At 38.2% G+C, this 13,482-nt stretch overlaps 1 protein-coding gene across 5 annotated transcripts in view; it reads left to right on the top strand.

Moving 5' to 3' along the window:
• LOC139980738 (solute carrier family 13 member 2-like) overlaps positions 1–13,196 on the top strand; it is a 29,367-nt gene extending 16,171 nt beyond the window's left edge. For 4 of the 5 annotated variants that reach the window (XM_071992621.1, XM_071992619.1, XM_071992622.1 and 1 more), the window contains exons 7-14: positions 6,588–6,707; positions 7,120–7,227; positions 8,933–9,049; positions 9,371–9,471; positions 9,786–9,907; positions 11,110–11,271; positions 11,677–11,814; positions 12,217–13,195. In XM_071992621.1, coding sequence (XP_071848722.1) covers positions 6,588–6,707; positions 7,120–7,227; positions 8,933–9,049; positions 9,371–9,471; positions 9,786–9,907; positions 11,110–11,271; positions 11,677–11,814; positions 12,217–12,348 — 1,000 coding nt within the window. In that variant the 3' untranslated portion in view covers positions 12,349–13,195. Of the gene's footprint in view, positions 1–6,587; positions 6,708–7,119; positions 7,228–8,932; positions 9,050–9,370; positions 9,472–9,785; positions 9,908–11,109; positions 11,272–11,676; positions 11,815–12,216 lie in introns of all 5 variants that reach the window. The other variant, XM_071992623.1, reaches the window with a different exon arrangement.
• The last annotated feature ends 286 nt before the right edge of the window (positions 13,197–13,482 follow it).

Raw genomic sequence — 13,482 nt, 5'->3', positions numbered from 1 at the left:
GAGCTCTTTTATATTATTCGATGAAGAAAATGGCCTCATGCAGGCTATTATAGGCCTATACACATGCAATACACAATTACACATAGTTACATTCCTAGGTACCGATTGCTAGGGCATCCAGGTGAAACGTGTATTAAGCATTACCCTGGTAACATGAGATTCTCAGCTGTTCGAGGGAACATGTACGTGTGTAGGCCTACTATAGGGCCTATATGAATACTATGAGGGTGCATATATGTACTATATCAATACCGTGGGCGCAATAATACATTTTGTTGTTATAGGGCCAATGAAGCCTACAGTCAACTATTCTTGCTTTATAAAGACGGTTTATTTGAAAAGATCGCACTGCGTTTATGGTAGGCGAGAAATGAAGCTAAAAAAGAGCCGTACATTCACGATGATGCATAAATGTAGGCATGAAAATATTCTTATCCCTGGCATTTGGTGGGGGGGATATGGTGTATTACATCCCCTCCACCCATTTTCATGGGGGGATATATCCCCCCTTCCCCCCAGGATCGCCGCCCTTGGCCATGATGTACACGTGCAACGAGGATCGACTAAATCATCATATGTGATGAGCAATTGAATGCGTTACGACGAACATTACCCTAAATTGTATTTATATGTAAGCCACATATCAACATTTCCACTTAAGTGGAATTGTATTTTACTTAAGCAGAATAGAATTCCACTTAAGTGAAAGTGACGCCCAAAAGATGTTATTCCACTTAAGTGAAATTGTATTCTACTTAAGTGGAATTCAATTCCACTTAAGTGGAAATGCATTCCACTTAAGTGGAATTGTATTCCACTTAAGTGGAATTGTATTCCACTTAAGTGGAATTGTATTCCACTTAAGTGAAATAGATGGGCTATTTAGCTTAAGTGGAAATGTATTCCACTTAAGTGAAATACAATTCCACTTAAGTGGAATGCATTTCCACTTAAGTGAAATAGAAATGTCCATTTCCACTTAAGTGAAATTGAATTCCACTTAAGTGGAATACATTTCACTTAAGTGGAATTCCACTTCACTTAAGTAGAATGTATTCCACTTAAGTAGAATGTATTCCACTTAAGTCGAATTGCGAGGTAAATGTTAAAACGGCTTGCCATACGGCCCACTATACCCGTCAGCTCCACTTTTCAAGGTTTTAAGCCCATTATTTGTTCAGAATTTGAAAATTCACGATAAATTCACTTCAAAACATGCCCATAATGCAATGTTGCACAAAATTTCATCTATGGACAATCAATACAGAAAAACCTCCTTCAACCCCAAACAGACTAGTCAAATTTGCACGAGTAGAGGGAAGTATGATGAAGAATGTTGGTCAGGGAATTTTCGAAAATTCCGACACAGTTAATTTATTGGTGTTCAAATAATAAAACCTCTTTAAGGAAATAGATATTTTCCAAACCGAACACTACACACATCGACAGTTTTTGGTCAAATATAGCCTCCCAGATCGCCGGAAATAACACTTCCCAGACCTAATGATGCTCCCAAACCTCCTTAAGTTTGAGATTCCATGGTTTAGAAATTTAGTTTGGGGAAATACATGGGCGTCTGCAGAAAAAAAATCAGGGGAAAAATAATCCAAGTAGACTTTTGTATACGATGGGTCTGGCGTCCTCTCCCAGAAAACAATTATAGACTGCCGCAAATGCGATTTCCGTCCTATATTTAACAACTGTGGATAAATATAATAAAATGAGAACTGTTGCATGTGATTTGCACAATGCTGGATCAAACTTCGCCAAAGTTCAATACATGGGAACATATGAAATGCAGCTATTGTTCAAGACAAATTGGTGGGGACACGGTATATCATGTCCCCACTACTGAAAAGGTGAGTGGGGACGCGACCCGCTGTCCCCACCAGGATCTGCGCCCATGGTTTGGAGGCTGTTCATTCTGGAACGCCATTTTCATGCTCACTGATATGGAGTGATATCTGCTGTTTGCTTTACAAATTCGAATAATTCGAATATTGTTAGATGCATGTCCATTCAGTGCAGTGTCCTTGGGATTTCTTGGGATTTTACGGGGCCTGATCTTAGGAAATCGGGATGGTCACACTCCATTTAGGTAAGTGCACGACCTCAAGTCGTCACTTATACACAACCCGATCACTAGTCTTGTTATCGATGAAGTGGTGTGTTGCCGGATTTTGTGAAGGCCTTGGTACTATACGGGCGAAGGTCGAGAGGGTGGGGCGTAGGGGTTGTGGGGCGCGCGTTTTCATGCAGATGAGAACAATCTCAAGAAGTGATGGGTGTGTGTATATGTAAATATATATAAATGAAAATCGTAATGAGTTGGAAAATCAAGAACAGTGAAAAAACCTTTCAGCCTCCACCGGGATTCGAACCACGGGCCTCCCGCTCTGTACGCGGACACCCTAACCACTAGGCTATGGACGCTGATTGTATGTCCAGAGGTTCGAAACCGGTAAGGAAGATCGTAATTCCACTGTAGGCGTTTGTCACCTATATCGAACAATACTAGTTCTGTTTTTGGTGACATATTTTGCCCTACTCTAGAGATCAAACATGATGCCATCCAACTCGAAAATCATTTGTGATTCCTAAAGCCGGATCTCGAAAGAGATACTTTGAACAGACTTTATGTTAATGCAAAGGAGGTAAACGACAAAGGCAAATGAATATAAATAAATGAAAATCGTAATGTAAATATATATATATTTATATATATATATATATATATATATATATATATATATATATATAAATATATATATATATATATACATATATATATATATATATATATATATATAAATGAAAATCGTAATGAGTTGGAAAATCAAGAACAGTGAAAAAACCTTTCAGCCTCCACCGGGATTCGAACCACGGGCCTCCCGCTCTGTACGCGGACACCCTAACCACTAGGCTATGGACGCTGATTGTATGTCCAGAGGTTCGAAACCGGTAAGGAAGATCGTAATTCCACTGTAGGCGTTTGTCACCTATATCGAACAATTCTAGTTCTGTTTTTGGTGACATATTTTGCCCTACTCTAGAGATCAAACATGATGCTATCCAACTCGAAAATCATTTGTGATTCCTAAAGCCGGATCTCGAAAGAGATACTTTGAACAGACTTTATGTTAATGCAAAGGAGGTAAACGACAAAGGCAAATGAATATATATAAATGAAAATCGTAATGAGTTGGAAAATCAAGAACAGTGAAAAAACTTTCAGCCTCCACCGGGATTCGAACCGCGGGCCTCCCGCTCTGTACGCGGACACCCTAACCACTAGGCTATGGACGCTGATTGTATGTCCAGAGGTTCGAAACCGGTAAGGAAGATCGTAATTCCACTGTAGGCGTTTGTCACCTGTATCGAACAATTCTAGTTCTGTTTTTGGTGACATATTTTGCCCTACTCTAGAGATCAAACATGATGCTATCCAACTCGAAAATCATTTGTGATTCCTAAAGCCGGATCTCGAAAGAGATACTTTGAACAGACTTTATGTTAATGCAATGGAGGTAAACGACAAAGGCAAATGAATATATATAAATGAAAATCGTAATGAGTTGGAAAATCAAGAACAGTGAAAAAACTTTCAGCCTCCACCGGGATTCGAACCACGGGCCTCCCGCTCTGTACGCGGACACCCTAACCACTAGGCTATGGACGCTGATTGTATGTCCAGAGGTTCGAAACCGGTAAGGAAGATCGTAATTCCACTGTAGGCGTTTGTCACCTGTATCGAACAATTCTAGTTCTGTTTTTGGTGACATATTTTGCCCTACTCTAGAGATCAAACATGATGCCATCCAACTCGAAAATCATTTGTGATTCCTAAAGCCGGATCTCGAAAGAGATACTTTGAACAGACTTTATGTTAATGCAATGGAGGTAAACGACAAAGGCAAATGAATATATATAAATGAAAATCGTAATGTAAATATATATATATATATATATATATATATATATATATATACATATATATATATATATATATATATATTTATATATATATATATATATATATATATATATATATATATATATATATATATATATATATATATATATATATATATATTTATATGTATTAACAATGCAAGGTCAAGTATACTTAAGGGAAAGTTCATGCACTTTGTGTAAGCCGCGGTGTGCATCTATTTCATTGCATATAGTTCTATAACGATTCATGAAGCTGTAGGCCTGCCTGTACTAAATGTCAACTTTTATCATCAACCCCTCTGTGACCACATGCACTTTGTATACATATCGCAGGTCCGGATATATCCCAGGTATAAAGCCTAAACTCGAGACCATTTGAACCGACGTATTTCCTGAATTCGTTAGAAATTTCTAGTTAAGTTTGTGGTTTGCGATCTACAGACCATGAACTTTAAGATCCTGGGAATTCCAACGCATACACTGTTCCTCCCGATAGTTTCCTGTATTACTCATTTCTTAAAGAGCTTAAGTTGAAATTGTACTAATCCGATCCGAGGTGGGTTATTGCACTTTTTACGAGGAGCCGTACAGCCTCCTTGTTTTGGTATGTATTTAAGCCATTTTTTTATTAAATAATTTTTTAACTTTTCTCAAGCGTAATTTATACATATAATTACGCCTACAGTGGAATTTCGACCTTCCTTACCGGGTTCGAACCTCTGGATATACAATCAACATCCATAGCCTAGTGGTTAGGGTGTCCGCATATAAAGCGGGAGGCCCGGGTTCGAATCCCGGTGGAGGTGGAAGTTTTTTAAATGTTCTGGATTTTCCAACTCACTGCAATTTCAATTATATATATATATATATAGATATATATATATATATAATTGACTTAAGACTTGTAATTATTTATCAAACGTTTACTAGTTATATGTCAAGGTGGACTAATCTAGACTAATCACCCCCATCATCATCATCATCATCATCATCATCATCATCATCATCATCATCATCATCATCATCATCATCATCATCATCATCATCATCATCATCATCATTATAGAAGTTAAATCATGAATAAACATACACTTTACCAGGACTGTCAGCCAAACAGAGTATACCGAAACTTACTGGTATATTAGCCCAATGAAAGGAACATAGAATTGCTCCCACTTAAAAGACACATTGCATACATAATTCGTTGACACCAGTTCGAATCTCACCGCTGTCTTCAATGTATAAGCCTGCATGGTGGGATGTGACATAAATACAAAAAAATACAACACACGAAAACATGGCAGACGTTTTGAGAGTTTTAATAAACCAAAATGTATCAACCATAAATTGTTCCAGTGGATAATAACTAAAACTCATTACGATTTTCATTTATATATATTCATTTGCCTTTGTCGTTTACCTTCATTGCATTAACATAAAGTCTGTTCAAAGTATCTCTTTCGAGATACGGCTTTAAGAATCACAAATGATTTCGAGTTGGTTAGCATCATGTTTGATCTCTAGAGTAAGGCAAAATATGTCACCAAAAACAGAACTAGTATTGTTCGATACAGGTGACAAACGCCTAGAGTGGAATTACGACCTTCCTTACCGGTTTCGAACCTCTGGACATACAATCAGCGTCCATAGCCTAGTGGTTAGGGTGTCCACGTACAGAGCGGAAGGCCCGGGTTCGAATCCCGGTGGAGGCTGGAAGTTTTTTTTCACTGTTCTTGATTTTCCAACTCATTACGATTTTCATTTATATATATATATATATATATATATATATATATATATATATATATATATATTATATATACATTAGTGAGAGAGGAAATATGGAAACTTCAAAATGGGGTTGTTGGTGTAATGGGTAGGGTGAGGCGCACGCCCTGCCGAAATCCTCGATCCGTCACTGGATACCCTGTGTATATAATAGGGATCTGCACTGTAATTATGTCACTGTTCCTCTTTCTCTTCCCGGTTTCTTTTTTTCTACTCCTTCCTTTTCTCCTTTTTCTCTCTTTCTTCTTTTTCTTTTCCTTCCTTCCTCCCCTTCTTTCCCCTCTTCTTTCCCTTTTTCCTTCTCTCTTTTTTTCTCTCCTCTTTTCCTTACCCGGGGGGCGCGCGACCCCAACGCCCCCCTAGATACGCGCCTGATATGTGACCAGATTTAAGTATTTCCAGTTTGAAGGCTATTATGTAGGGATACGGCTGATATAGGCTGATGTCAGCCAAGAATGTTTTCTCTTTCCGTCTGCTAAGACGGTAGGTTTAATTGTACCCCAGTTTTACCGCAGTTACACAATTGCTTAGTATAGCGAGGCATGCCACCTCGGTGATCATGGACGTTTTTCACGGTCTTGTAACGACATATAGGCCTATTACGTAAGAAATATTGTCATTGCGATAGACATATTGCGTTAGTGACGTAATATAATTCATTCATGATGGATGTAGTGTGTAAGACAGATATTACGTGTTTGTATCGTTGTCGATAGGCGGGTTGAATCGAGGAGATGACAGGTCTAAAACCTTATTATTTTGTCCTGTTCTATGTCTATTTTCTTTTTCTTTCATGTTTCATGTTTCGGATTTTAATTTGTTCTTTTGTTTTGTATTATCAACAGAATTTATGGTGACGATCCGGGCATTACATTCGCTAATTGGTTCTTCTTTATGCTGCCAGCAACCATCATTTCACTCTTTATTTGTTGGGTTTGGTTACAATCGTATTTTCTAGACCGTAGGTTGGTCATTTCACATATTTTCACAACACTACTGTAATCCACTATAGAGTAAATGAGGCTTTGGCCAGGTTTCATTCAAGAAACCATATCTCGAGTTAATAACGAGATATTGAGATAGGCTTTCAACCCGCAGTGTGGAGTATTTGTCGTCAAGTGTTTCTTTGCCTGCCAACGGAATATTTCTTTCCGCTTCCCACAGCTATTTTATTAACATTAAGTCCATTTTGTGTAGTCGTTATTAAAAGAGACGTTAAGGGGAATGGACAAGTAGTGTTTTTTTTTAGGAGATGACGAAGGTATAGCGAGAGACAGAGTACAAAGCGAAGACAGATGGGGAAGGAGATAGCTGTCTTTTTAAAACTTTTGTGGATTTTATTAATTCAATATCATTCTTTTTTCCTTTCTTGCGAAGCTGCTTTGTTTGGTTTCGAGACTGCAATTGTTGTAAGGAGCAATCCGAAGATGGAAAGGCCGCACACGATCTCATAAGACGAGAATACAAAGCTCTTGGTGGTGTCACGTAAGTAATGTTACTTTGAAATTTTTTTACATAGATTGGAGTATGTTATATGGTTTCAAAAAATTGAGGTCCTTTCTGCTTACATACTGCAGTATTATTTATATTGTTAGGAACGCTATATACATCCATTATTAAACTGTATCTTTTCATACAAATTTGATGCATCATCGTCACACTGAAACACAAAACCATATTTCCTAAACTGACGGCCACTGAAAAAAAATGGCGCCAAAAAGTGGTATTTCGTAGGGGCAAAGGGGAACTAGAACAGTCAACGTATCCATCAACATTTCAAAAACTTGAAATAATTCCGATGGAAGGATGCATGCTTGAGAATGCTATCTCGAGCAAACTTAAACCTCTCCCATATATCTAGGTTTGGTGACCATTTGCCCATTGCCACTATGTAGAGGTAAGTGGATGGAAAACTGTGGGAACAAGCCTGCAATATGCTATTGTATAATCTCTGAAGTATTACCTTGACATGGATTTAATACACTATAGCAGCGGTCCGCAAACTTTTAGTCCAACGGCTCAGCATTTTCCATGAGGACTTAGCCACAACCCACCAGAACCTCACACCATGAGGATTTAGCCACGACCCACCAGATCCTCACACCATAAGAACTTAGCCACGACCCACCAGAACCTCACAGCATGAGGATTTAGCCACGACCACCAGAACCTCACACCATAAGAACTTAGCCACGACCCGCCAAAACTTCACACCATGAGAACTTAGCCACGACTTCCAGAACCCCACACCATGAGGATTTAGCCACGACCTACCAGAACCTCACACCATAAGTACTTAGCCACGACCCATCAGACCCTCAAACCATGAGGATTCAGCCACGACCCACCAGAACCTCACACCATGAGGATTTAGCCACGGCCCAGCAGAACTTCACACCATGAGAACTAGCCACGACGTACCAGAACCTTACATCATGAGGATTTCGCCACGACCCACCAGAACCTCACACCATGAGGATTTAGCCACGACCCACCAGAACCTCACACCATGCGGATTTAGTCACGACCAATCAGAACTTCACACCATGAGAACTTAGCCACGACCCACCAGAACCTCACACCATAAGGACTTAGCCACGACCCATCAGACCCTCAAACCATGAGGATTCAGCCACGACCCACCAGAACCTCACACCATGAGGATTTAGCCACGGCCCAGCAGAACTTCACACCATGAGAACTAGCCACGACGTACCAGAACCTTACATCATGAGGATTTCGCCACGACCCACCAGAACCTCACACCATGAGGATTTAGCCACGACCCACCAGAACCTCACACCATGCGGATTTAGTCACGACCAATCAGAACTTCACACCATGAGAACTTAGCCACGACCCACCAGAACCTCACACCATAAGGACTTAGCCACGACCCATCAGAACCTCACACCACCGAATCGATCCCTAATATGCGTATACTAATAACAAGTAAGCAATTTCCGTCAATAAGCTCTGAAAGCTGTCGACGTCTCGAAAAATTAAGCGCGGTTGACCAACAATTTTGGTCCACCCACTTTTGGGTCGCGCTTCATAGTTTACTGACCGTTGCCCTATAGAGGGGGCTATTTTGGTACAGAGTGAACAATGAAAGATGGTTCTCAGTATTGCAACTAATATTTAGTTTATTTTATATTATTTTTTTTGTCTTTTCTCAATAATTTTTCAGGTTTGGAGAGTTTGCTACCTTAGTTCATTTTGCATTTCTAATTATTCTTTGGCTTTTCCGAAAATCGAGTTTCATCCCAAATTTCGACGGATGGACCCAGCTATTTCTTGTTCCTGAGTAAGTTTCACTTGAAAAGGATAACAAGGGAGGGGCGGATAATGATAATGTTGCTACATACCCTTCATTTCATGGTTAATATATACATCCTTTCATTGGGAGTTGGAGGAGGGAGGGGGTAGGGGATAGGGTTCGGTGCAACCCAGAATCGATTTGCTGAGTTCATGGACAACTCACGCAGGAAAGAATAGATACAGTATTCTATTATCTGGTTACACACGTCTTTAATTGAAAGAAAAGATTACCCTGGAAATAACAAGGAAATAGACATGATAAATTTTATAGAAATATTTTTAACTGCTTATTTTATACTTCCTTTAGATACATCAATGATGCAACGGTAGCTATGATCATTGCTATTTCCTTGTTCATCTTCCCATCAAGAATGCCATGGATCTTTAGGAAAATGTTTGGCAAGACAGGTATGTTAATACTTGATAAGTAAACAGAGATGGTGCAGCCGTATATGGATTGTTCACTTTTTGAAGTTTAAACAGTTATTAGTATAGATTAACAGTATAGTTTCAAACAGTTATCCAACTCACCCCAAAGCCTCAAGAATTTTCCCAAGAATTGCTCGTCTTATGGGAGGGAGAGGGTGGAAGAGGAGGAACTTGATGAAACATGAATGGTGGGAAGGGGAGAGGAGGAGAGGGATTCCAAATGGGTAGTGGGGGAGTGTATTAATTGATTTAATTCTCTCCAATGTTGCATTTCTTTAAATTTACGAACTCAGATCCCGGTGAAGAGCCAGGCCCAATGCACCCCTTATTAACATGGAAGACAGCCCAACTGAAGATCCCTTGGAATATTGTTCTCCTGCTTGGAGGAGGATTTGCTTTGGCCAATGGCTGTGAGGTATTGATATGGCGAGTTTGGAAACCTTTCAGCATTATCTAGTAATGAAAATGACATAAACGACATAAACCAATAACGGTTAGAGATTCATAATGTCACGTAAAGACATCTCAGTTATTTAAATCTTTATAAGATGGCGAATTTGTCGAATTAATGTCGAAATAGATGGCGGCCTGGGCCCGCGACACTAAAAGCAGTATTCGAATGACTTAGTACACTCACGTTTTAAGACCTTGCTTATCCTTCCCACTTTTACCCCACCCCTCCCGCCCACTAGACCCCAGTTCGTAATCCTTCACCAATAAAACTAGTTTGTCGTAATTTCTAAGGCAACATTTACCACTTTATTTCTTAAGCCTTGATGTTAAAATGTCTTAATGTTTTCTCTACTGAGCTAAACCGATATCTTAAAGTTACTTCTATTGAGCACAGAGTGGATTTTCTAATCTGAACATGTAAGGATTTTGCTCGTTACGAACTATATATATGCCTGAAGAATTTACAACGAACTTACTGGCATGTCATTTGAATTCACGAACTATGTAGCCTATGCCTGAAGAATTTACAACGAATTTGCTGGCATGTCAATTGAATTCACGAACTATGTAGCATATGCCTGAAGAATTTACAACGAATTTGCTGGCATGTCGTGTGAATTCACATATCGACAATATTTTGAAGCCTGCAGTTGGATAAAGAAATGTTAACGCTAAAACCACTCTTTCTCTCCTCTCTTGTGATGCATTTAAGCCCTCATGATGATATAACAAACGTAGTTTATATTGAGCAGAACTATATGGCCCATATTGTAGAGCAGAACCTGAAAATACCGTATTTAGAAAATTGTCCCGGTGGGCGCCATTTTGATTGTAACCGAAACACGATACACTGTAGTTTGGCAGAGGTATTCGATAGAACTTTTTTTTTACTTTCGACGAGGGATGCAAGCATGGTATTACCACTGTATTTGAAGTTTATATAAATTCCATACAATGAAATGACTCTCAATTCGACGTTTAAAGTATTTTGAGTTTTATCGACAAAATAAATGAGTAAAATGAATATCAATAAATAAATATAAACAACAAAATGCAAAAGACGTGGACATGGATGAACATAATGTATATTGTATGAAAAATATATGCAGGAAATCTTAAAAACGAAAAAACAACTATTATTCCAATGGTTCATTCTATGTTTAGGAATCGGGACTATCTGATTGGTTGGCTGATAAATTCAGTGCTCTCTCTGGAATTCCTTCTTGGTCATTGGTCTTTATTCTGACCATTGTACTATGTATCTTCACCGAATTTACCAGTAATGTTGCCACGACTACCATATTCCTTCCAATCTGTGCAGCTCTGGTGAGTGTTACAATGTTCTGAGTACCTAAATTCAAATAGATTCATACAGACTTATAGTGAGTTCGTATACCGTCGTTCTCCTATTCTAACCTCGTCACTTGTACTCGACACATACCAAGTTCATGAATTTTTACTCGTACTCATATTCTAAGCATATTGAAAAATAATAATTTATTTTATAAAGCGTAAAATCCACAAAAGTGCTCTTAAACGCTATGTAACAGTAATATATGACACAAAATATGTAGTAAAAATGCAGAATGAAATACAATATAAATGAGTATGAAAAGACGTGGATTTTGGCGCCCAATGTTAAGATCTCATCAATTTGTTTTCACTAGTCTCTGTAATGTATTGAAGGCGTAGAAAAAAGAAAAGATTTTTTAATCATATTTTCCTTTCTAGGCTGAAAGTCTTTGTGTCAACCCCCTGTACCTGATGATACCAGTTACACTCGCCTGCACCTATGCCTACATGCTACCTGCAGCCACACCACCAAATGCGATCGTCTTCTCATTTGAAACTGTTTCGATTCCTGACATGGTAAGCTATTCATTATACTAATTATAGTCAATGTACATGTTGGTTTTAGGTTTATTCATATCGGTTAGGCTACCTACATGTAGCATGCAGCTAAACACAACAAATTCTTCTAATGGTTTCGATTCCTGACATGGTAAGCTATTCGTTATGCTGATTATAGTCAGTGTACATGTTGGTTTAGGTTTATTCATATCGGTTAGGCTACCCACATGTTTACTACATGTGTACTCGTTTGAATTTAAAATTTCTCGCAATCAATTAGCACTTCCATATGATTTTAACAATTTCGAACACGAACAAACTCTCATCTAAAATAGCTATCGAAATCGTCTTAAATTGCTGCTTTAATGTCAATGTTTGATTAAGTCAAGAATAATAGCTATTATTATCTCATCGAAATAGGTTAAAGCCGGAGCTTTGCTCAATGTGGTCGGCATTCTGATGGCGAACCTTCTCATCAATTCTATGGGACAAGTTGTGTATGACGTTTTCACCTATCCTTCGTGGGCACCGGATGACAAGTGTGGCGTCTGAATAGCAGACGTCGTAGATGCATGCACCCTGGATGTTTTATCAGTGTAAATATATGTATAACAAATTAGTATTCTCTATTGAGACAATAATACGAAGTATAAAGTCTATTGTCATTCCATCAGTCAAAACGTATTGTTCGAATGAAGAACAGAGTGCAAGTTCACCAAATTGTGCCTTATACGTAGCCAGTTTCAACAAAATATCGGCATTAGTCAAGGATTCAACATGAACTAACCTTGTGGTGAAACTTGGAGCTGAATGGGAAACAAGGTTTGGATGTTGATCAAAATGATTTAGACTGTATGATGAAAGGATAATAAAAATGAAGAACTTTTTTTTTAACCTAAGACCAATAATGCATATTTTAACTACGTATATAACTCTACTGCAAAGTGCAGGACTTTACTATTTAATCTCATATATATATCTTATCTTATCTCTTACATATCTTATATCTCTTTAATCTTATATATATATATATATATATATATATATATATATATATATATATATATATATATATATGAATATTCAACAACTAAAAATCATGTAATAACATGGGCTATGTACACAACACTATGGGAGGAGATATTTACATGCAGGAGTTATACGCTTACAGTTCGAATTATAAATATTAATGCGTGATTTTACCTCGATAAGACCATGATCTTGTATCTGTTGAACTTTGAGCCCGTATACTATATAGGATACTTAAATTATACCATTTAATCATAATATGCAACTAGCAAATAAAACTTGGTCACTTTGACTTGTTTCTTTTTCGTTCTACCCTACATAATGTCTTCTTTTTTATATCGCCTTCTTATTATGAAATAGATCTCAAGTAGATAATTACAAAACTGAGTCGTTTTGTGTCATTCTTTTTGGCTATTTGTCATCCAGTTATATCGACCAGTTCAACCCCCCCCCCCTTGCAAAAATCTGCCGATAGTGTTCTACCCCTCAGTGAATTCCCCTCAGTGAACCCCCTTCCCCACATACCCACTCATAAACAAAATGAAGGAAACTATTTCAATGAGACTGGATCTGTTTGATCTAGTTTTATTGACCAGGATCAACTAAGGTAGAGAGATGGGCCTGCCTTAGAAGGTTAAGTCTTTGAGGATAAAACCG

The sequence above is a fragment of the Apostichopus japonicus genome, chromosome 15 (assembly GCF_037975245.1).
Source record: "Apostichopus japonicus isolate 1M-3 chromosome 15, ASM3797524v1, whole genome shotgun sequence".
Taxonomy (NCBI): Eukaryota; Metazoa; Echinodermata; class Holothuroidea; order Aspidochirotida; family Stichopodidae; genus Apostichopus; species Apostichopus japonicus.
Note: the sequence above shows the minus strand (reverse complement) of the source record. Positions and strands in the feature narration are given on the sequence as shown.